Source organism: Sinohyriopsis cumingii, chromosome 15 (genome assembly GCF_028554795.1).
Source record: "Sinohyriopsis cumingii isolate HCF-2022 chromosome 15, ASM2855479v2, whole genome shotgun sequence".
Lineage (NCBI taxonomy): Eukaryota > Metazoa > Mollusca > Bivalvia > Unionida > Unionidae > Sinohyriopsis > Sinohyriopsis cumingii.
In genome coordinates, this window is record NC_142975.1 from 62,685,478 (window position 1) to 62,712,413 (window position 26,936).

The 26,936-nt window shown below is 37.6% G+C and overlaps 1 protein-coding gene across 1 annotated transcript in view; it reads left to right on the top strand.

Annotated features, from left to right (window-relative positions):
- LOC149781937 (uncharacterized) overlaps positions 1 to 26,936 on the top strand; it is a 110,037-nt gene that overhangs the window by 71,594 nt on the left and 11,507 nt on the right. Inside the window, exon 5 of the mRNA XM_089935033.1 lies at positions 7,276 to 8,403. Coding sequence (XP_089791159.1) covers positions 7,276 to 8,403 — 1,128 coding nt within the window. The remainder of the gene's footprint in view (positions 1 to 7,275; positions 8,404 to 26,936) is intronic.

A 26,936-nucleotide genomic window follows, 5' to 3' on the forward strand; every position in this document is an offset into this window, starting at 1 on the left:
GCTCCAAACTAGCTAAGCTAAACGAAGCCTACGTGAATTTGCATAGGGTCAGACACAGTCTGATACAGAAAGCTGAAGAGATAGAGAATGTGAGAATGTTAAAAGTCACTGAAGACCTGATAGAAGAGCTCTTCAGAGAAGAAGTGAACAGGGAGAAAGAAGAATGGATAGAGAAGTACAGACTTCAGAGACAGCATCAGCAGCAACAACAGCAGCAGCAGGAACCTGAACCTGACAGAGGCTTTGTCGATTGTCGTATCGATACCAAAGAGTTCTTCTTCTCTTTCCGAAGAAGCAGACCTATCGTCAGAAAGTCTATCCTCAGAGGACGTCGCATTCTTAGAAACTAAAAGATTGCCATAGCAAACAAAAAAACAGCCCTTTTCAGGGCTACCCCAAACTCTAGAAAAGAAATAACAATCCATTTGCCAATGTGTGTATGTAGAGTAGTGTGAATATAAACACTAACTCTTTTTTATAGTGTGAGTGTATGTGTTTGTGTATATGATTGTGTGTTTGTTAGTGCTCACGTACGTTTGTGTGGATAGGAGATTAAGATCATGTTTTTTTGCTGTTTGACGTGTGGGAAGAGTAGATTTGGGATTTGATTGGATTGCTTTGAGTATGTGGATAGTATATTGAAGTGATTAATGAAAATTTTTAAATTAGTAATGGGCAGTATAAAAAAAGTGAGTGAGTGTTTCTTTTAGGTCCGCGCGTTTGTTTGGTCATGATCTAGGTAAGATCAATTTTGTTTTAGGGGGATGTTTTCCATCACGTGCGCGCTTTCAGTATAAATTGAAACTCGCTGGGCAGTCTAGCTACCCTGTTCATTCGTTAACAAGACAATGAATACCAGGATAAGCAAACTTCTTGAACTCCAGATACATCTGGAATATGTCAGGCGCCTGTTAAATGAACTGGCCGCGGAGGCCATAGTAGAAGAAGAAAGAATAAAGAAAGAAGAGGAGGAGAGAAGACAGAGGGAAGAGGAGGAAAAGAAAATAGGAGAGAGGATGGCTTACAAGATACCAGAGACAGAGGATTGGGGTGCTGAAGCCAATCATCCTCCCTCTGCGCTTTCAAGAAAAAAAAGTAAAAGGAGACTGGGGAAGAAGATGTGTGTGTGGTGCCAGGCCTGGAAGGTGCTATCATTAACCAGGTGTCACTGGAGTTCAAAAACAAACAGCCCTTTTCAGGGCTACCCAATACTCTAGAAAAGAAATAACAATCGATTTGCCAATGTGTGTATGTAGAGTAGTGTGAATATAAACACTGACTCTTTTTCATAGTGTGAGTGTATAAGTTAATGTATATGATTGTGTGTTAATAAGGGCTAGCATAGGTTAGGGTTTCATTTTAATGCTTTGCGTGTGCGGATAGTAGATTAAGGTTTTGAATAGGATTTGATTTTGATGCTTGGTTTGTGTGAATGGTAGATTTTGGTTAGTTTATTGCTGCTTCACGTATGTGGATAGTAGACCATATGAAATGAGAAAAGTAGGAGATGTTTTCCTTCACGTCTGCGCGTTGTTTGGTCATGATCTAGGTAATATCAATTTTATGTCTTGGGGGATGTTTTCCATCACGTCCGCGCTTTCACTACAAAAGCCCACAGTATTCGTCGTTCAAACCATTCTACAAAGAATACAAAAGAAGATGGCTTCGAACCAGCTTGATAAAATGAAAACATTGCAAGACGTCATGGACAATTTGGGTATGATGGAGCAAATGTTAGTGAGGTTAAACGAGGATCACTATTCTTATAGCCCACATCAAGTGAAGATGGGGATTAACAACTTAAGTAAAGGAAATGATAAGTGCTGTGATGAAAGAAATAAAGGAGGAGAAGGAGGATGAAGAGGAAAGGATAAGGACGAGAGTATGGAACGAGAAAATTGAAAAGGAAGAAGAAAATAAGAAGAGGAAGAAAGAAGAGGAGAAGAAGAAAGAAGAGATAAAAGGAAGAAAAGAAAGAAAAGAAGAGAAAGAGTGTAGGACAGAAAATAAGAAGTTGGTGGAGAAATAGAAGAAATTAGAAGAAGAAACCCAAAGGCCCTTTTCAGGGCCACCCACATTTCTCGAAAAGAGATTGACTTTCCATTGCCTACCCCATTTTTTTTATTTTTATTTATTTTTTTTTAAAAAAATAGAGTGACCCAAGACTTTTTTTACCATTGTTCAATTGCCCTTGAGGCTAAACAGTCCCACCCTGTTTATTCCCATATTCCCATGTTCAATTCCCCTTGAGGCTAAATAGTCCCACGATTTTTCGTCCATGTTAAATTTCCCTTGAGGCTAAACAGTCCCAGGGTGGTTAATGTTAAATTTCCATTGAGGCTAAACAGTCCCAGGGGGGTCTGTAATGCTAATTCCTATTGAGGCTGAATCGTCCCACATAACTACTTAGATAACATAAACCATAGCTACAAAGTTTAAAACATATTTTAATATGTATCAAAGTGACTATACTATGCAACATCAACATCCCCATATAATGCGATCTGAAAATTAGAGACAGTTGATTACATAATCATGAATTTGTTTTTAAACCATAAAAGTATACATTTAACTATAACTGTATACTTGATAATATTGCCTAATCAGGCAGAATTTCTCTACTGATATCACTAAATCTACATATACTTTCTATGTACTTACTATATTCAAGCATCATTCGCTGACATCTCGTACATATGGTTCAAACTGCCTTGGCCAAGACATCCCACCTAACATTTATGGACCAAAATTACATATAGCAATCTTATGGATGGAGAATGCATACATATACTGGGGAAAAACCTTGAAGTGTTAAGCATGTTAGTAGAGTCATAGTGTTTGTTAACAGTTCATTGTAATAGTGGAGAGACCGTGCTTATTATTCTTTCTGATTTTGCTGTATCTTGAGCTATTGCAATATTTTGAATTTTTTTAAATGTCTTTAGTGTTGAAACTAAAAAAGTTAAGTAGGTGATACCATGTTTAGCCAAGGGTCAAATTTATTGAAGGACATGAGGATACGTGCTTGAAAAATAAATTCTGGTGTAAAGTGTTTGATGAAGACTTTGGTCACTTGATATTTCAGGTGTACTAGATCAGTTTACAAACTTACAAAACAAAGTAAGTGTAAAATGGGTGCATACAATCATGGGAACAGATATAATCATCGTTGTTGTTGTTGTTCTAGGGTTTAACGCCATTTTTCATCACAAGATAGGCTATACATGGCGGCCAGTATAACTGGTGGAGGAAGAACCCTGGAAAACCCAGGGAAGAACCACCGACCCACGAGAAGCTACTGGCAGGCTTTCCCACGTACCCACGCTAGCCGAGCCTTGGACTCGAACCCACGCAGACAGAGGTGAGATGGCAGTGATCCGGAACGGTGAGCGCTTTAGACCACTCGGTCACTCGGGGCCCCTATAATCATCGTAAGGGATTTGAAATTGTTCATATGTGCAAAACATTTGTATTATTTCTTTTCACCATCTGGGAACAACTATATTACATTTTCTTTCCATTTATTATATCTCTATGAATTTTAATTAATTATTTTAATTATATCTCTATGAATTTTAATTAATTATTTTAATTATATCTCTATGAATTTTAATTAAGGTTCCATGTTTTCTTGAACATTTATCATTATATTTCTATGAGTTTTTATTAACTTGTAATTTAAAAGCAATGGATTTTTAAAAATAAACAATGAGTTTTTCCTTGAAGCAGGCTTGCATTTGGCCTAATAGAGAGGAAAGTTCTCTCACCCCCCATGTCTGCTTGTATACAGAAAGTATATATGCATATACATGTACATGTATAAACCCTGTGGGAATGTTAACTGTTTATTCTTTCATCCTAGGCAACAGTTTGGCATTGGTTTCATGGCACCTTCCCCATGTAGAGGGGGATACTATGATACACGTACAAAGGTATAGATTATTTCTACATTATTGGCTATGTGTTGGTTTTTGGCTTATGTTTTTTTGCACACTGTATAATCCTGTTGTACGTGGAATTATGAATCTTAGTGAGGTATGCTTCTTCATTACTACCATATCTGCATCACAAATATATGTTAATATGACCTACAATTCACTGTTAACTGACTTTCAATATATATTTTAGTCCGAGTTTGTTTCTCAATCCCTTTTTATGAGAGAATCACCAAACTATATGAGTATATATAACTATAAATACCATACCCTTACCACAGAAGAAGGTTACTGTTACATACATTCTAATGTTAGACTGGATTAGCTTAAGACTGTGAAATTAGTTCAAGACACAGTTGGTTTATGCACCCTATGGTATTCTGAATAAGTTCCGATATTGAATGTGTAGATGTGCCTGTAGTATTCAACATGGCAATGTGCCAATGGTCTGAATTGGGATGATGCATTAAGAGTCTTTCAGTGTATCATAATATTATAAATTTTTGTATCAATATTATAATTCAGAATTGTTTTTTGTGGAATTCACTATAATTACAAATGAGTGCTTTGTCTTAGAATAGTATTGATGCACACTTTGCACTTACAGTGAATAATAATTTGAATAAATAATCCCCCCCCAACAAATATCCTAAATACAACAATATGATTCTTCTAAAGATGTTAACGCAACAATGAATAATTTCTCAATTTCTTTCATGCCAATATATATTGTGCATGGTGACATTAATAGACTCATAAAAGAAACTTATTGGATTCATAAGTTAGATACTCTCTATCCTAATGGACTTAATGCTAATGCACTATATAAAATTGTATAATTTAAATTGATTTATTGTATATCCTTTATAACAATATAATTATATGTATGACTGTTTGTTTCTATTTTATTTTATTATTTTACAAATAAATCCATGAAATTGCTGTGTAGTATTCTCTTTACTGATTGGCTGCGATCCTGGGAAAATCCATGAAATTATTGGGCAGTATTCTCTTTACTGACTGGCTGCGATCGTGCGGAAAAAAATTGAACTCCGCCTTCTGGAATTTTTTGTTCTTATGAACATTTTGACCGCCATTTTTAAAAATTCGATTATAAAAGAATTGGGAGGAAAATGGTCTCGTCTGTCTTATTATGTCCAATTTACCACCACAGGGGCTTGTTATGTCATATGTTCCCATAAAATGTCATAACATGAAAATTGGATAAAAACCCCCAAGACAAAAGCAGCAACGTCAGCAAGTAAAACTGAGGGTTTGCTCAGTTCATAGCGAATGTGTAAGTTGGAGGTGAAGCATGGATTTCACCCTATATACAAGCGTGGTTTAAATTCACTTACAGAAGTAAATAAAGTCCCTTCAGTTCACAGAAGACCGTTGACATAAAACGGTCTCCAACTGACATAAGCTATCTAACCACTGCATATTTACGCGGTAAATATATTCCGACTCAAAATGAAATTTGTTAACATATTCTGTAGTTTGCTGTTCTGAGGCAAGTCATGCAAATATCCGGTCATAAATACACCACAGCAAATGTGGGAATTTCTGCATTCAGGAAACCGTCTCTCAAATGAATATTGCAACAATCTAATATGTAGTTGTGAAAGTGCCATGTTATTGTCCTTTAAGCCTTAGGTAGCTTTTAAATATCACTTGACAATAAAATTAATAAGATATTCCACACTTTATTTGAAATGATACACGCCAATAGCTGGTTTATGTTATACATTCACTAGGGTTTATGTTCCATGGGAAAAATAATTTCAGTGCAGTCTTTACTCCCTGTCCTAACTGTACTGAAGTCTTGTATGTAATAAATATTATAGAACGCCTTCTGCAGTTATTCTTTAAAAAAAAAGTATGGATTAAAGACATTTATACCTCGTTTATACATGGTAGTAACTGACGAGGGAGGGATACGGCGTAATAGGAGCAATTTAATTCCCATGCCTGCCTCACTATCAGAGTCTCTCAGAGTGACTATTTCAAACCCCGATACCTTGTCTGAGAGATGAAAGCAGAGCAGTGCCAACCAGCCAAAATGGATATTTCATACGTTCGGGAAGATTTTCAAAACCACCTGAGAGACTGAAGCTTATGCAGCTTGTTTAAAAATGCGGTCATCAGATCCCGTTTCGTTTTAATGTTAACCTTCTCAGGAGAGGAGATGTAATCTAAGCCTTAATCTAAGCAGCTTTGAAATATCACTTAACAGTAAAAATAATTGGATAATCCACACTGGATTGGAACTGATATATACATCAACAGCTGATTATGTTATACATTCACTAGGGTTTATGTTCCATAGGAAAAATACTTTCAGGACACTCTTTAATCCCCTTTCTAACTGTACGTATGTCTTGTATCTAATAAATAGTGTAGAACGCCTTCTGCAGTTATTCTTAAAAAAAAAAAAAAACAGACAGCATTACATTTAGGTTGCGTAAACATGAACCTTCTACTGCATTCTAACCGGTACTGTATCCAACAATGTGACATCACGAACATTTGACATTTTGTTGAAAAATGATTTTGTTGGTGCAATTTTCTGTTTATTCGGACGGACGCTTGTTCCTTTACTTATAGATTGTAAGAAAAAATATAATCTACTTTTAAACAGCATGACTCGTTCAACATTCTTTGGGACTATATTTTACACAGAACAAAATGAAAGGTGCTTCGTCTGTCAGAATGAACGAAATTATTCGTTCTTCTTTCTATCTAAATAGTTTCTACTGAAATAAAAAATATGATAAAAAGAATCTCAAATTGGTAATGATTTAATATTGAATTTATGGAACCCGTCGAATAAATTAAATATTACATAATTACCCTTGTGAGATCCTCTATTGCTCATCCAATGTACGAACGATAACTCTTTCGTCACTGAGAAGGACTACTATATAGTAGGTAATCAGCTAAAAACATTTCTTGGGATTTTTATTTTAAGTTTTTAATGTTTAAGGTGAAACTAACTGATTTATGTTCACTTGAGATTAGAATTTTTATTCTAAAGCATAATTTGACGTGTTTTGCTGTGCTTTCAAAAGTCTTTGGGTGTATCGCTCCCTGAAATGAGTACCTTTTGACTTGGGTCCGTTTTGCCGTTACCCTAACTTAAACATGTTTATGGGGCGGAAAAGCCATTTTTTAAAATACATATTTGGTTGTTTTTTAAAAGTCTGAAATGTGAAATACAAGACATAGGGCATAGTACAAGTAATTGAAAGCTGCATTTCAAGCTTCGTAATGGAGAAAAACCATTCAAATGTGAAGTGTTAAGTTTGTAACGGACATTTCTTACCGTTGACATCTGAAGATGCACACGAGAATTCATGCTGGGAAAAAAACATTTAATTGTGAAATATATCATGATATGTTTAGTCAGAGTGCGCATTTGAAGAAGCACACGATAATACATACTAGAGAAAAACCATGTAAGTGTGAAGTCTGCGGGAAATTGTTTTGTCAGAGGGGAAGCCTGAAACTACACATGAGAATACATACTGGAGAAAAACCATTTAAATGTGAAGAATGTGATGCGACATTTAGTAGAAGTGATCACCTAAAGGAGCACACGAGGGTACATTCAGGGGAAAAACCATTTAAATGTGAAATATGTGATGAAAGGTTTTGTCAGAGTGGACATCTCAAATGGCACATGAGAACACATACTGGAGAAAAACCATACAAATGTGAAGTATGTGACACAGGATTTAGTAGGAATGGAAATCTAAAGATGCACATGATGATCCATACAGGGGAAAGACCATATAAGTGTGAAATATGTGATAGAACATTTAGTCAGAATGGAAATCTGAAACTGCACATGATGATACATGCTGGAGGAAAACCATTGAAGTGTGATATGTGTGATGAAAGGTTTTCTCACAGTGGACATATGAAGACACACATGATGATTCATACTGGAGAAAAACCATTTAAATGTGAAACATGTAATAAAATGTTTTGTCGAAGTGAACAGCTGAAGGTGCACAAAAGGATTCATACTGGAGAAAAACCTTGTAAGTGTGAAGTATGTGGTGCAGAGTTTAATAGAGGTGGAAATCTGAAGGTGCACATGAGGATGCATACAGGGGAAAAGCCATTTAATTGTGGAATATGCAATAAAACTTTTAGTCAGAATGGAAATCTGAAGCTGCACATGAGGATGCACACTGGAGAAAAACCATTTAAGTGTGAAATATGTGAAGAAAGATTTTCTCGCAGTGGATATCTGAAGACGCACATAATGAGTCATACTGGTGAAAAGCCATTTAAGTGTGAAGTATGCAATCAAATGTTTTGTCAGAGTGGTCAACTAAAGGTGCACCAGAGGATTCATACTGGAGAAAAACCATGTAAGTGTGAAGTATGTGGTGCAGGTTTTATTAAAAGTAGAAATCTAAAGGTGCATATGAGGATACATTTAGGGGGAAAAAACATTTAAGTGTGGAATATGTGATGAAACATTTAGAAAGACTGGATGTCTTACTGTTCACATGAGGATACATTATGGAGAAAAACTATTTCAGTGAAACTTTTCACCGACTCGATGAATTATAAATTGGGCCCAAAGGCATTTTTTCCCCAAGGCTATTTGGCACAAGACAATTTGTCCCAAAGGCAATTCAGTCCCAGACAATTCAGCCCAACTTGGACCAAAAATAAGACAATTCTGCCCAATATATATATATATATATATACATATACATATACAGAGGTCGCGGAAACGCTTAATTTTGTGTATTTGGATGCCAGTTTTTGATCTGGGACACAGAAAATCACTGAGGTAGAAGTCCTCTGTGTCTATGTAATAGGTGTGCAGAAAATTTAAAGACTTGCCAGTCCTGCTTCAGCCACCTGCTTTATGGGGGCAATGTGTTGATCAGTTAGCTGTGCTGATATTTACAATGACAGAATTCAGTGATTGAAAGACCCCTTGATGTACATATATGTTGCCATTATAAGAGTACATAAAAAAGGACATGATGCAATAGCTGGCTGGCAAGTTCAAAGGCTATGACTGGCGGCCGGGTGGTAATGTACTGGTATTTACAGTGATTGAATTCAGAGTTAGAAAGACCCAGAGATGTACATGTGGTCATTTATAAAAGTACATCAAATAAACAACCTTAGCTTTTGTTATTGTATTCATTTCCAAATGTAGCGGAAAAAGCAGTGCACGTGACCTCAGAATCAAGACATGTTGACACTTAGACTTAAATTTGGATAAGTATTTTGGGGTTAAACGGCAAACTTACAAAGATTGTAACGAGATTCAGAAGAGTGCTGAAGCTGCTAGTATTGATAGTTCGGATGGGACTGTAGCCAAGTGTAAGAAAGCATGTGATGCCTAGCTTAGTGTTTGGAATAAGTCCTTACTTGGATTGACAAAATTCAGTCTCACTCTGATGGACGAACAAAAGCTATATCTGTGTTATATAGAATGTAGAAATTAAACTCCATGGCAATCAATAGTACTTCTAATTTTCATAGTTTTTGGGGAGGGCCAGGGGTCACGCTAACGGACAAAGTGGGTGACTAAGTTGCCTAAAAATGTAAACTTCGCCTTCTTCTGTTAGGAAAGCGAAAATGACTTCGCCCTGTGATTACTTAAGAGGTACATTGACTGACCATACTTTTATATAAAACAATGCCCATCGCCTAGCCTGGTTAGTTCTAGTGTTGCAGCGAAATGTATTCATCAAGACATCAATAGCTAGTCCTAGTTTTTGATATCAATTAGTTGAAAAACAAACTCTTGCCCATTCACAAGCATATGTTTTGATAGCTATGGTCAGTTAACCCGTTTCTGAGTAAGGTAGCAACTATTAATTTCCTGCATGATATCCTTTCATGATAAAAACATGCAAACTTGTGTTTTGAGAACAGAATCGGTGATCTGGAAATATATTAACTGCCTCTTGTACATTATTTTGTCATTATTTTAGTTTGAAACTGTAAGTGTACCAGTAGGCCTAACGGGAAATAATGGCAGACTTCGCTAAGTCAGGGATGTACCAGTTTATTAGAATGTCTATTTTTGTAAATCATCGGGCAGATATATTCAGAAAAATATGCAAATAATTGAAAGCAAAGACAAGGTATTATTTTATTAAAGATTTAACTTTAAAATACAAATTATGTAGGTCAGAAACTTATGGGACAATGCCATGTTGTGGAATTCGCCAGATGCATTTTAAGGTCTAAGCAGTTTTCTGACTTAACACGTATTTGCGAAAATACGGTAAAACCCCCAGCAAATCAGATACTATTTAACCATTGCCTAAAATTATTACAAGTATGTAGACAAATAAATAAACCATAAATTTGCAATCCTGTCAATGGACTGTTGTAATGAAGCTATACTAAAGTGAGTGATTACATAACAAAAACCTCTCCATCTTAAAATAGATGCACTCACGTCTGTGTTGATTCTTTAGGAAAGAAGGGACTACAACTTTTGATGGTGGGACTCCTCTTTTTATCAAAACGTTAGTCCTGGACTCTTTGTTTAAAAATCCTATCAAGACCTCTGTCTCTCTCTCTCCTTCTCTCTCTATGTATATATATATATATATATATATATATATATATATATATATATATATATATATATATATATATTTGACATTTCTGCGCACACAAGGTTTTCTGTCACCGATACTGAATCAAAATGCATACTGAATTCGACCAAAATAAAATACTACAATGCTTACTATTTGATGTTGTTGTTGTTGTTGTGGGGTTTAACGCCATATTTCAGCACACAATAGGCTATGCATGGCGGCCAGTATTAATGGTGGAGGAAGAACCTGGGAAAACCCCGGGAAGAACCACCGACCCACGAGAAGCTACTGGCAAGCTTTCTCACATACCCACGTTAGCCGAATCCTAGACTCGAACCCACACAGACAGAGGTGAGATGGCAGTGATCCATAACGGAGAGCGCTTTAGACCACTCGGCCAATTGGGGCCTCCTTACCATTTGAAAGGTGGCATTTGTCACCAGAACATTCTGTTTAAAATAACATTAATTTTGGACGTATCGAATACCAACCCTTTGTTTATATGATTTGCGATATATCGTCCTGTTCTCCACATAGCTTTAAAGAGATGTAATATTTATCAATTGGGCTATGAAAATGAAATACATTACTTTGGACTGTTTCTTTCAGCATTTCAGTCAAATAATTGGGTCAGGTTTATAGCTAGTTTTACAAAATTCAATGTAATAATGACAATAAAGGCTAGTAATATTAAGCAAACTAAACCGATCGTGTGAAAAAATTAGTAACGTTCAATATTTTATCCAAGAAAGCTATTTTATTGAACAGAAAATACAATGAATAGTATGTAATGTGTTTATGTCCTGTTTACATGGAAAAAACTTAAGAATTTAGAAACAGACTAAATACTGAGAATTTCTTGAGAATCTTATTTTACCAGCAAGTTAAGATTTTGGATAGCAGATGATTTTGTATGTGGGACAACTTCTTGCAAAACTGGAAATTTGGATTAAAATGCAGTATTTTTTTAAGGCATACATTTCCTTCTTTTATATAATTTATTTATTTGTATACTTCTAAAAGATACGTAGTAAATAGGATTTTCTGGATTACAAATTCAAGAAGGTCATAGAGTGGGTCCTCATGCTAACATTTAGCAATCATGTTTTCATATGCATTTAGGTTAGAGGTGTGTGATATGTTTTGTAAACTTTATGAATATCTATTCCTTAATTAAAGGACTATCGTTCTTTCTTGATACAAATTGGCTATTAGACCAAAGATAACACATGATCAAATGTTTACAGGAATGTAGTATCGCTGTGCAGAATTACCCGGCGCAGAAATGGCTGACATGGTGGTATATATATATATATATATATATATATATATATATATATATATATATATATATATTTGTGTTTGTGTGTAAGTTAACTAAGACAAAATAGTTTTGGACAGTTTTTAAATAATTTTGTGTTTTACCACATAGGGTAGTTAAAAAGTCTTGCTTTAGGTAACATAACCATACAGAATTATTTGTTATCTTTTTGAATATATTGTGTGGAAGGTATGAAATAAGGTAGGTCTTCTTTTCCTTTTTAGTATTTTGTTTTTCAAAGTGAGAACGAATATCAATGATATACAATAATTTGTTCCTACCGGTGAACATGTGCACTAGTTTGAGAACACCGTTTCATTATGAATTTAATTAGGTTGTAAAATAGAATAATCTAAAAAAATGTCTTTCGAAGTTATCAAGATTAGGAGCTTTAGGATATCTTTAGGGAGATCGAGTCCCAAAGACAGTTTACATGGGAGAAATGATTTCTGAAAAAAAGAAGTATAGTAGAGATGGATGTGATGTTTGGGAGTTATATATATATATATGAATCACTTCTCATGTGGAAGAAGGTTGTATCTTCAGTAGAGCAATTGTTACAGACTTGAGAAACATTCTGAAATTTGATGTATGAATAGTACAGAGGTCTTGCTAGGATGTTAAAACTAAGAGTCCAGGACTCCCATTTTTGTAAAAAAAGGAGTCCCACCAGCAAATGTTGCAGTCCCCTTCCAGAAAACTATGCAAATTATAAGAATAATTGGTTGCCATTGAGTTCAATTTCTACATTACTTATAACACTGACATAGCTCTTCTTTATCCATCAGAGTGAGTCTGAATTTTGTCAATCCAAGGAAGGTCTTATTCAAAGCACTAAGCTAGGCATCACACACTTTTTACACTTGGCTACAGTCCCATCCAAGCTATCAGTTCTAACAACTTTAGCAGTTTCCTGAATCTCATTACAATCTTCATCAGTTTGCCGTTGAACACCAAAATACTCATTCAAATCTAAGTCTCAACGTCTTGATTCCGAGGTCATGTGCACTGCTTATTCTGCTACACTCAGAAATGATGTTGTTGTTGTTCTCGTTCTTGGGTTTAACGCCATTTTTCAGCACAAGATAGGCTATACATGACGGCCAGTATAACTGGTGGAGGAAGAACCCTGGAAAACCCAGGGAAGAACCACCGACCCACGAGAAGCTACTGGCAGGCTTTCCCAAATACCCACGCTAGCCGAGCCTTGGACTCGAACCCACGCAGACAGAGGTGAGATGGCAGTGATCCGGAACGGTGAGCGCTTTAGACCACTCGGCCACTCGGGGCCCCGCTCAGAAATGAACACAGTAATGAAAGTTCAAGTTGTTTATTTGATGTACTGTTATCAATGACCACATATATGGGGGGGGGGAGGGAAGAGCTTTCAGCCACTAAATTCTGTCATTGTGAATATCAGCACAGCTGACTGATCAACACAGTTTCCCACTAAGCAGGTGGCTGAAGCAGGTCTGGCAAGTCTTTGAATTTTGCCGCCCACCTATTACATGCATACCTGCTTAATTGATTTTCTGCGTTCCCAACAAAAAATTAGCATCCAAATACGTGTGATTAAGCATTTCCGAGACCACTGTAGTATGTGTATATATATATATATATATATATATATATATATATATATATATATATATATATATATATATATATATATATATATATAATTTGACAATTGCTTCTTGTGGAAAGAACTTTTAGTCACAGACATTACATATATTCACATCTTGTGTCCTGAATAAACATACTAATATGATCAGTTTACTTAGCATCGGTGTATAATACAATGTTAATCCAAAATATTTATAACTTACACCAGGAAGCAATTGGATATTGTCAAAAGATAACTTAGGATAGAAAAAGTATGTCTGCCTGTATGCTATTATTGTCCATTTTTGAAGTATTGAACGTAAAAAGCATGTTGTCCATGCAGTAAGCTTTTCCAAGCTCATTGTTTATAATTCTTTGTAACGGGTCTGTAGAAGAAGAAGTATCATTAGCAAATCGTATTGCTGAAGTCATCTGCTTTATTGCTGACATAAAAATAATAGTAAATGCTCTAGCACAGAACCTTGGAGAGCCCCAGTTACATGAAATTTTGATTATACTGAAGATCTGTGAAAAATAGATGCAGCTGTCAATAATAACAGTCCCTATGCACCTTTCCTACCTTTATATCATCATTTTATGCACAAATGATTCGAAGTTCAGAAGATATAAAATAAAAAGAGAAACAAAGAAACACTATTTAGAGCTGCTAGAAATACCAGTGTCTGATATGTACACCATTGCTTGCAGACAAATGTATGTATGTATGTATGTATGTATGTATGTATGAATGTATGTATGTATGTGCACTCAAGCTGGGGAGTTTTGTGAATACGGACTCTTGATGTATTTTGCTATTTCACTGTCTCCCCATCTAGCATTTTTGTTTTTCGTATGAGAGAGAGAGAGAGAGAGAGAGACTCATATACATGGACACATGCATTCAGATGTACACGGAGTCTTTGCAAGTCTGTACATTTTATTTAAATTAGCAGCTTACAATGGAATAGAGATGATTTGTAACATATTTAAGACCGTCAATCAGTTTATTCATATCTAGTTTGTATGGAATAAGGAGCAAATATCATTGACGATGTTTGCTAGTAATCACAGACTTTCAGTTTATGCATGCACACTGACATCAACTTGAAAAATTAAAATAAACAATAAAATTAACTGGTAAGAGCTTCATATTGCAGCAACTAAAAACGACAAAATGCTTAGCATTATTCCCTCATTCTTTCTCTCTCCCATGTGCAGTCGAGTATGTCTTATCTGAACATGAAGCCTAAAAATATTATATTTGTTAAAATATCTCATGCATGGTGTCGCTACTGTTAGAAAAATGCATACATATTCTGTATACTATTCTGTTAAGTAATATTGTTTTATAAATCAATATTGATAATTTGACTGGAAGAGATTGCAGTTAGTTACAATGCTTTCTTGTCTAAAATCCTGAATAAAGTACCACATAGGTTGTTTTCACTGATGTCATCATGATTGTTTGCACAAATGCCCACAATGCAGTATGTGTGCACCTTGCACTGCCATGTTGAGTCGCTAACAAACCTTTGTAGAGATTAGTCATCATGTATATTCAAGATGAAAATCTGATTTAATTGCTGAAAAGTATATTTACTTCATCTAATTGATTGATAGATTAGTGTGCAATTTCGGAAAGCCCAGAATAGCGAAATAGGGCTGTTTACAATCTAAAATTACGTACTTCCAGTATGACCTTGATGAAAACCAATAATTTTATTCTAAGAATAAGATAAAAATAGAAAGTTGTTTACTTGTCTCAGTGACTTCTGAATCAAGGTCGAGAACTAAGTCAAAAATAGAAACAGTGTTTGTATTATGAGAGATTTATGAAAGGATTCAGGTAAAACTGATTTTGTTGGAAAATATCAAATACTTAGTAAACAAAATTACATTACTTTGTCATGTAATGAAATTAAAAATAAAAATATTTTAAAACTTGTAAACAATTATATTAAATAAAATATAAATTAAATCAAATATACTTAACACTCCCCCATAAAGATAAATAAAGATTTATATGATAACTCTTTCTTTTTACCATAGATTAATTATACATGAGGTTGTAAAGAACTCTTACAAATTACACACAGTGTACATGAAATAATACATTTCTATACACGGGAAAGTGCATCTGCTATTAAGTTATCTTTCCCCCTTGATATGCCTGATGTCAATATCTTATTCTTAAAGAAACATGCTAGATTTAAATAGTCTTTGATTTTTATTTTTTATCTTGCCGATGAAAGTAAGGGGGTTGTGGTCACTAAACACAGTAATAGAACAAGGAGTTGAACTAATGTAAACTTCAAAATGTTGTAATGCTAATATAAAAAGCAAACATTCATTCTTGATTGTTGAATAATTTTTTTGGTGCTTGTTTAATTTCTTAGAAAAAATAGCACACTGGATGATCAATACTATTTTTGTCTTCTTGAATCAAAACTGCTCCAACGTCACTTGCATGAACAGTTTAAATGATTGGCTGAAATTTGACGCTGTAAGATCTGGTGCGTTTTTAAGTATGGCCTTCAACTTGTCAAAAGCCTCCTGACATTTTTCAGTCCAAAAGAGCTTGTGTTACCTTACTCAATACATTTGTCAGGGGTTCAGCAATTATAATATCCAGCCATACCTAAAAATCGTATCAGTTGCTTTTTTATTAAAAGGCACAGGGACTTCAGAGATAGCCTTGACCTTATTATCTATAGGTTTAACTTGTCCATGTCTCACGATATGTCCTAGAAAAGTTACACTAGCACGGCAGAACTCACTTTTGGATAACTTAATTGTCAAACGTGCATCTGTGAGTCTGTCAAAGAATTTCCGAATTGTTGATAGATGTTCTTTCCAGGTGTCGTTGTAGATGATGACATCATCGATGTAAGCCTCGCAATATTCTAGACCAGAGGTAATCATGTTCACGAGACGCTGAAATGTGCTTGGCGACCCTTTCATCCCAAACGGCATTACTTTATATTGATAAAGTCCATCTGGAGTCAACAATGCCGAAATTTTCTTTGCTCTGTTGTTAGTGGAATTTGCCAAAATCTTTCAGAAGGTAAAACTTGTGACATATTTTGCATTTCCTATCTTATCGATACAGTCATCGATTCTTGGTAATGGAAATCAATCTTTTTGTCACACTATTCACCTTCCTATAATCAGTGCACATACGGAAAGTTTTATCTGGTTTTGGAACAAGTTGGGAGGGGATTGTTCTACTCGGTAGTAATAACATCAAGTTGGGAGGGGAATGTTTTATCAGTAGCTATTAACATCAAGTTGGGAGGGGAAGTTTCTAATTAGTAGCTAATAACATCAAGATGGGAAGGGAAGTTTTATAATCAATAGCTAATAACATCAACGAGAGAGGGGAATTTTCTTATCAATAGCAAATAAAATCAAGTTTGGAGGGGTATTTTCTAATCAATAGCTAATAATCTCAAGTTGGGAGAAGAACTGTTTAATCAGTAGCTATAAACATCAAGTTGGGAGGGGAATTTTCTAATCAATAGCTAATAACACCAAGTAGAGAGGGGAATTATTTTATCAATAGCTAATAACATCAATTACGAGGGGAATATTCTTAGCAATAGCTAATGACATCAGGTGGAGAGGGGAATTTTCTAATCAATATCTAATAACGTCAGTTATATAATTTCTCCCAGTTATCTGATTCGGGATGTTCCCTACAAATAATTGTGTGTTAATCAAGCATTGTAATTAGGAATGACGCAATCAAGTTGTAAATTTGTCCTACTCTGAGTCATTTTAGAACATAGGGTTCAAAGTATACACGTGTATTCTGTATTGCACATTTTCTATTCTTCGAGTTACATCCTATTTTTGGAAGAATGATTTGCAAATCGAGCTTCTCAAACATCCGTTTATGGTATATAACACGAATTTAAACTAGGAGGTCAAGTCAATCATCAAATATTGGTAAATCTTGCAGGTTGGACGTCGAAAGACTGTTGTGCTGTTTGTAAATTATGCAGATTAAATCATATGCAAAAGACTCAGGAACTCTTTTTCTCTCACATGCTTGTAAAAATAAAGAAAAAATAGGGCGCAAGAAATATTTTCTTTCACTCACACTGAAAAGAGGCAGAAGACAGTTTTCCACAAATGCTGAGTCTGAACACGTGAACGCCTGACCTATTTACTGGTCTAACATGCAGTTGCCAGTGGCACTTTGCATGTTCCCTAGCCGGGCAACGATAACCCTATCTACATCTTGGCATATGGAGCACATATTTCTGTGCTTTGGGTCTGTGAATTTCATTGGATGCGGTGGCAAGCCGTTTGTAGGTAAACCCTGTTATCAATACTTTGTACTCAGTATCCAAAGCAGATTTTATAATATTAACGTCATGGTAAGCGTGGTCAAGTTTGTTGTCATCAGCATCGTTGTATAGGTTAGAGTCGTTTATGAAAAAGATGTCATTAATAAAGATATTAAAAAGTATGGGACCAAGAATTCCATTGGGTACCCATTTACATTTGCCTATGAAATAGTGGAGTTGCCCACTTTGACACATTGTCTTCAGTTTGAGAGGCAATCTGCCTTAGTTGTTACTCCCGATTCGGGAAGTCAGTATACTACTAAATTAAGGAGAAGGAGTTGATGGGGTAAACAGGTGAATGCATTTGATAAATCCATCAAATTAGCTGCAATATATTAGATTAGGTCAAGGGCTATGTATAAGTCTCCTTGTAGCCATATTAGTGTTGTTTGACAGCTGAAAACATTTCTAAAGGCAGAAAGGTATGGGTATAAAATATTTTCAAAGTAATGTGTGACCTGGCTGCAGGTAGCTCAAGAGCATCGATATAGTTTGGAGAATATTGAGGACGATAGTTTTGTTCATCAAGTGGATCGTTTTTATTACGTCAATACCTTCTGTGCTTCCTTAAGTCTTATTCGCAAAATAAGGAACTACTACCAACAATTATTTTGATGCACTAGTGGATGTCCTCAGTGCGCAAGCGCACCAATATTGATCAATCGTAAGGTGCCTAACACTCGCATGACGGTCAAACGTGTAGCTGTTGTTTGCGTCGGGGAATATCCATCGTTTGTTATCAAGCAGCGACAAACTCACTTTGGTGTATCGGTATAAAAACATCATTTTGTTTTTTTTGGGTTTTTTTTGTTTACACTGTATCATATTTGCCGTGTGTGCAAGTTCATGTCCCTGGCGAAGACATTCAATGCAAAGCAGAGTACATTTTAAGTCGCAGTCCCACATACCCTTCGATTGGCTTTTGCGAACACCCACATCCTTGAACATACCGGCAACCTTTTTATTAGCGTTATTAAACGATGGAAGTTCTTCCGGTTAATAGCTGGTATCAAATTCATTTACTAACCTTGGTTCAGATATATACGCGTACGCGTCATCGGTGGTTATATCAGTGCCGTCTTAAGGCATGGGCACACTAGGCAGTTGCTCAGGGCCTCACGCTTCTAGGGGCATTATGCTGCCCATATTGTTAATGAATATTGGCCGGTAGGGGGCCCCATTGCATTGCTTTGCCCAGAACCTACAATGTTGTTAAGACGGCACTGGGTTATATGCATCAGCAGCGAGCCAGTGTCGGTATAAAGGATCTCCGCATGATCCTGGTAAAACAATTTGATCTTGTCCATAAACTCGTACATGAATTGCTTCGACAAGTCCAAAACGGACGAACCAACAAAAATTGATTTTGTCACGTTAGGCTTTGCTCTTTTACTATGAATGGCAACATGTTTACCATCAAGGATCTTCCATGATTCAATTGCAGTGACCGCGATGGGCCTTCGAATGCCTATTTTTTTTCACTATTGCGACAAAATCTAGACGGATTAGAGTAGTTAAGTGGGATACCCTAGGGACAATGGGACTTAGCATTAAAAAGACCCCTGGGACACTCTAGGGACAATGGAAATTTAACATGGAGAAAAATCGTGGGTCACTCTAGGGACAATGGGAATTTAACATAGAGTTTGGGTCTGTCTAGGGACAAGGGAAATTAACATGGGCATAGAGTTTGGGTTTGTCTAGGGACAAGGGGAATTGAATATGGGATTTTTTTTATTTTTTTTAAAAAAGTTTTTTTTAAATTTAAATTTAAATTTAAATTTAGAAAAGGGGTAGGCAATGGAAAGGCTATCTCTTTTCGAGAAATATGGCTGGCCCTGAAAAGGGCCTTTGGGTTTATGTTAATATTAATATTAACATAGATGGCATCTGTCACATCTTCTTCTTCTTCTTAAACTCCTTCTAACTACCGGTCCATACACAAGTACCCTCTTGAGACATCCTTGTCTTTCTATGTAAACTCTCCTCATCCATTGACTAGTATCTGTCCTATCAACAACAGTCCACTTGGACCTGACATACATGAGCATGTCCGTCCTAAACATCATGGAGACACAAGGGTGGATGACTCAATGAGCGGGTACAAACACAAACACACAAACACAAACACACAAACACAAATACACAAACACATACGCTAAGAAACAATAAACAAATCTATAATCTACTATCCACACAATCGTACGTGAGCGGGTACAAACACAAACACACAAACACAAACACACAAACACAAACACACAAACACAAATACACAAACACATACGCTAAGAAACGATAAACAAATCCATAATCTACTATCCACACAATCGTACGTGAGCGGGTACAAACACAAACACACAAACACAAACACACAAACACAAATACACAAACACATACGCTAAGAAACAATAAACAAATCCATAATCTACTATCCACACAATCTTACGTGAGCGGGTACAAACACAAACACACAAACACAAACACACAAATACACAAACACATACGCTAAGAAACAATAAACAAATCCATAATCTACTATCCACACAATCGTACGTGAGCGGGTACAAACACAAACACACAAACACAAACACAAACACACAAACACATACGCTAAGAAACAATAAACAAATCCATAATCTACTATCCACACAATCTTAGGTGAGCGGGTACAAACACAAACACAAACACACAAACACATACGCTAAGAAACGATAAACAAATCCATAATCTACTATCCACACAATCGTACGTGAGCGGGTACAAACACAAACACACAAACACAAACACACAAACACAAATACACAAACACATACGCTAAGAAACAATAAACAAATCCATAATCTACTATCCACACAATCTTACCTGAGCGGGTACAAACACAAACACACAAACACATACGCTAAGAAACAATAAACAAAATCCATAATCTACTATCCACACAATCGTACGTGAGCGGTTACAAAACCCAAACTATACTCTCCACATACGCTAAGAAACAATAAAGAAACCCATAATCTACTATTCACACAAACATACCTTAGCTCTTACAAGCACCAACACACAAACACATACCCTCACACTATCTTAGAAAAGAGTTAGTGTTTATATTCACACTACTCTACCTACACATTGGCAAATTGATGGTTATTTCTTTTCTAGAGTATTGGGTAGCCCTGAAAAGGGCTGTTTTTTTGGAACTTCATGGACACCTGGTTAATGGTGGCACCTTCCAGGCCTGGCGCCACATACACATCTTATCCCCCAGTTACTTTTTACTTTTTTGGGGGAGAGAGCAGAGGCAGGATATGTCGCTTCAGAATCCCAATTTTCGCTCTCTGGGATTCTGAAATTTATTCTTCTTCTCTTCTTTTCCTTCTCCTCCTCCTCTTCTTTGTTTCTTCTCTCCTCCTCTTTGTATCTTCTTTCCTCTTCTTCTTCTTCTTTATATCTTCTCTCCTCCTCTTCTTTTTTTCTTCTTTCCTCCTCCTCTCTTATCCTTCCCTCCTCCACAATGGCTTCCGCGGCCAGTTCATTCAACAGGCGCCTGGCATATTCCAGATGCACATGAAGTTCCAACAGTTTAGACAGTCTCGTGTTCATTTTTGGTGTTGATCAATCAACAAGGGTAGCTAGACTGCCCAGCGAGTTTCAATTTATAGTGAATGCGCGGACGTGAAGGAAAACATCCCCCTAAAAAACATAAAATTGATGTTACCTACATCATGACCAAAAACAACAACGCGCGGACCTAAAAGAAACACTCACTCACTTTTTTATGCTACCCATCACTATTTTAAAATTTTTTATAAATCACTTCATTAGACTATCCACATACGCAAAGCAATCCAATCTAACTCCAAATATACACCTCAAACACCAAAAAAACATGATTTTAATCTACTATTCATACCAACTTACTTAAGCACTTACTAACACACAAACACATACCCTCACATTTTTTAAAAAAGAGTTAGTGTTTATTTTCACACTACTCTACCTACACACATTGGCAAATCGATCGTTATTTCTTTTCTAGAGTATTGGGGTAGCCCTGAAAAGGGCTGTTTTTTTGTTTGCTATGGCATTCTTTTTTTAGTTTCTAAGAATGCGATGTCCTCTGAGGATAGACTTTCTGGCGATAGGTCTGCTTCTTCGGAAAGAAAAGAAGAACTCTTTGGTGTCGATACGACAATCGAGAAAGCCTCTGTCAGCTTCAGGTTGCTGCTGCTGTTGTTGTTGTTGTTGTTGCTGCTGTTGCTGCTGTCTCTGAAGTCTGTACTTCTTTGTCCATTCTTCTTTTTCCCTGTTCATTTCTTCTCTGAAGAGCTCTTCTATCAGGTCTTCAGTGATTTTTAACATTCTCACATTCTCTGTTTCTTCTGGCTTCGGTATCAGACTGTGTCTGACCCTATGCAAATTCACGTAGGCTTCGTTGAGTTTAGCTAGTTTGGAGCACATCTTCTTAGGAGGATGAGTCGACAATGGATGGTTGGACTGGAAACAACCCGGTTCTTAAAGTCAAAGCGCGGACGTGAAGGAAAACATCCCCCACACGGTTTTTGAGTCGCAACGTTTAGTGAGTGTCATGAGAGGGATAGTAAGAAATGAAAGAGCATCAATCCAACATTCTTATAGCTAAACAAAAGACAAAGGCATTTTTTTCAAAGCACAACATTTTTTATTCAAAAATCACTTAACACTAAACAAAAACTCTAACATTTTTAACAATAATCCAACAATATAGCATCAAACAATTTTTTCAAAACACAACATTTTTTATTCAAAAATCACTTAACACTAAACAACAACAACTCTAACATTTTTTAACAACAATGCAACACTAAAAGTTTCTCCACTAGGTAAAGAGGGATAACAGTCTTCCATGGTTTCTAGTAATCTAGGATGACTTCTCTCAAACTGTTGATTTCTATGGTATTATCGAATTCTGCATACAGGATGACGTTCACCGTTTCATCAGGGTCTCGGTCTTTAAACTGAATTTCCACACGAATCTGGCCGGATCTTATAGGGTGGAAATGTCCCTCGTCGCTGCCTTGGTCTGGAGTGAAATCGAAAGCCCACAAAGCGTAGCCTCCTGCATAATCCTCGTACGTAATACCGTGACTGGTATTGGTTCCTAACTGTCCGGTGGCTTCGTACAGGGACAAGTACGATCTCAAGTAATTCTTCTTGGTAAAGTCAGGTTCGAAAGGTCGGGTACACAAGGTCTTGCCATCGCGACTGACTTCGATTTTGGACACGCCAAAGTGTTGAAAGTAGAAAGGATTTTTTTCGGCAGATCCGTTGAAGGCTGTATTCTCGACGATACCAACGATCAAACGTTTGGGTAACTGTCCTTGGAACAGATGATCTTCGATCATGGATCGCTGTCCCTTGGGAATGGTGAAGGTTTTCACTTCCACGCGTCGTATGGGATACTTGGCGGTCGTTCTGCTCAACGTCTGACTGATGTCGTTTCCCACTTTAGGTAACACTTCCACACGGCGTACGTAGAGTCTGGCTTCTAGGATTTTGGTTTTGTAACCGTCACTATCAGCCATCAAATGGAAAGCGGCACTGCTACGATTCAGTCTCAGACGGACATCCGGGGTGGATTCAGCAAATACTTTTCTTGCAACCACATGTCCAAATGCAAACGATCAATCAGTTCTAAACTTGTGTCGGCTCCCGTGATTCTCTTTCTTCGTTCTACAAATCCATCATTGTTGTCTTTCTTTTCATCAGTTTCCAATATTTCAAACTTGGTAGGTTCGTCAGCTTCCCATACCACACAGGCATTGAGATGAGTGTTCTTGGCATCTATTCCGTACGTCAAGAGATTTTCCAGGTAGGATACGATAAGGGTAAGTATCCATGCTGCTACTGACCAGTTTGTTATTCAAGTACAAGTCCACTCCACTGAACAAGGAATGCATGAAATTGTTGACGGGAGCTACTGCTTCATCGTCTATAGGACCTCCAGTCTTATCTAGAATTTTGACTTTCAGGTACAAGTAACTGCTATTCAGATCGATGTAATCTTCGGGCTGTCCTTTGATTTCAAACTCGATGGGAGCGGAATCGGTCAGTGAGGAGACGGGGTGAAATTCCACCCACTGGGATTCTTGCATCGTCATCATCGTGGGGGGCATGGCAAACAGGTCCAGTTCCATCTTGGAACAAGCGCAAGATTCTCGGTGCATCATTTTTTTGTCTCTTTTCTCAATAATCGAAAACGTCTAAGTCTCGAACGGTTCTTCTTTTCTTGGCCTTTCTCGCTTGAAGTCTGGTGAAAGGGTGTTTTCTTCGTCGTCTCTTTCTGCCTTGTCCTTGCTGAATGCCTGACTCGGTAGCGTGCAGGGCATTTATAGGTGTTTCTCGTTGGCCTAAAATGTCTTTGCCCGTTTGCAGCAAGACATTTTTGCCTGCCCTCATGAAGGCTTCTTTAGGGTTTTGTTTGTCGATGATGACATTTTGGAGAAATTCTTTGCCTTGCGTCAGTGCCGCATCTTTCAAGGCGTGCAATCCGCGTGTCACCATCGGTTTCAACACCGGGGCCACCGAACGAAAGGCCGATTTTAACATATCTCCTAAGCCGTGTCCTCGCTGTCGAGCAACCCCTCGGTACACTGGATACATGACTTACTTACGAGTCGTGAGAGAACCGTTTTCGAAAATGGAGTTTCACCGTGACTTTTCCTTTGGTGAATGGAATATTTTGTCCCAGATCTCCTTTTATAGCAATGTTGACCGTGTCCAAATACGACTTACTGACAGGCAAATAGTGAGGATGTACAAATTCGCGGTGGACGTGGTAAGTGTTTCCACCTTCCTCGTCAGCGCCCGTGGCAGAATCTACTTTGAAAGGAATGACACGCAGTAACGGTACGGAGGTGTGTCCCACCACGTTATACTCCACCACATCGGAGTACACAAACATCAAATTCAGTCCTTGGTTCAGTTCTACCGGGGCACGAAATAACTTGCTAAAAGACTCGTTGTCGTAAACGATGGGTAATTCGTTTTTCTTGATCATGGTCTTTCTCATGTCCATGTCTCCGCCCAACATGTCAAACAATTCAGGACAAAATAAAATGGACATGATTTTACTCCGTTCAAATTTCATCAAGAAGCGACGAGCTGTTTTGTGGTACTCCATGGTGACACTTTTGTTGACATGCTCCAAAGCTTTCAGAAACACGACATTAAACCTGGAGGTTATGGTGCTGACCAAATGTTGACCACTAAAATAATAGCCTGGGGGAATGAACAAGTGATAGGTGGTGTACTTTTGATTTTGTGTACGGGTTTTCTTGTCATATTTGACATTGCTATCCATCCACTGTTGCATTTGCTCGTCATGAACTTCCACATCAAAAAAATTTTGATTGGGAAGGACATTGAGGACTTGGGTCCGGTGAATCATTTCTACTAAAGCCACTTCCCAATGGGCTTCGTGATCTAACTGGATGGCTTGAGGTAATTTGGCCGTGTAACAGCACAACGTGTTCTTGGGAAACACCTCCATGGAACTGTCACTGGGTAAGGTTAAATCTTTAAATTGGTTTTGGTGACTCATAATTCCAGAGTTCTGTGGCTGTCCGAGGGGATATTACTGGACGTCAGAGGCGTGTCTCCGTCTAAAATGGGGTTCTGGTTGTGGTTGAAGTGGTGACTGGCACTGGCACTGGACACAAGGTTCCCGGGGTTCCCGTTCGAGGTGAATTTCAGGGAGGGATTGGGAAGCAGGTAACCGATGCAACTGCTCAATAAAATGGTCCACAATTGTTTGTCTCCTTGTTGCAAACTCAAATTGGCGATGGCTGCCCCGATGACACAATACACCACGAAGATTTGGCAGAAAAAGACGATTTGCGTTTTAGGCACACGTTCTCCACACCACACCCACAAGGGTTGTTTTTGTAAATCTTGCACAGAAGAACTAGGTGAAGGAGGAGTGGTCGACGTAGCTGCGTCTGCTGTGTGAAAGGGCATGATGGTCACTTCTTTTTATAGTCGATGACTTGCGAAGCGTCGATCCAAGAATCGAAACTGGGTGGATATCCTTTCCAACGTACTTTGACTTCTTTGACACGTCGTTTGCCCACTTTACGGGTTCTGCGTTCGAGAATGCTTTCGATGTCGTACACGTCGTCTTCTTTTTTGGTGACACGTTGTAACTCGGGCAAATAAAACGTTCCTTTGAGCACTTCTCCGTTCATGTCTTCCAATTTATAGACGACAGGATGACGGCCATGCACTCGTCCAGTGACGCGAAACAGTTCGGTCGTCCAGTTAGGTAAGTAACCATTGTCGAAAGTGCGTTTGGTTTTGCCAATGCGCACCCAATCTCCTACGGCCAACATTCCACTTTTCTCGGGGACAGCCCTCGTCGGGGACGTACCAAACAGACGCTCAAACACCAACACTTCGTTGTCGGGAGTCACGTCTTGCGGGGCACGTCCGATGCTTCGATGGTAAGATTGGTTGTACGCTTGCACCAGGTGCGGTAAGATGTCGATGTACTTCAGAGTGTGGTGATGCGTAAAATATTTCCACATGCGTTCTTTCAAAGTGCGTTGAAAACGTTCCACGATGCTGGCTTTGGTTTCGGGATTCTCGGTGGTAAAAAAATGAATGTCACGTTTCTTTAATTCTTTTTGGAAAGCTTGGTTCAGAAATTCGGTGCCTTTGTCCGTTTGCCATCGAAGAGGGTGACGACCGCTTTGTTTCAACACCCGTTGCAGGGCTCGCACTAACTCGCTGCTCGATTTGGAAGTCAAGGGCACGACCCAGGCAAATTTGGAAAAGACGTCGATGACACAAAACAAATATTTGTAGCCACGATTGTAGCTGGCCAAATGAGAGACATCGGCTAAATCGGCTTGCCATTGATGATCGATGCCTTCCACTCGGGTGCTACTTCTGGAAACTTGCGTCGATTGGGTTTGTGTAAAGTGTAGGTAGCTTGTTCTTGTAACCATCGTTGCACTTGAGGTAAACGGAGACTTTTCAGTCGCGTTTTGGCAGCACGATACAATTTTTGAACTCCTGCGTAACCTGCAGGATGCGAGGGATTGTAGTAAATGCTGGCTAAGACTTTTTCCATTTTTGGTGTGTTGGTTGGTGT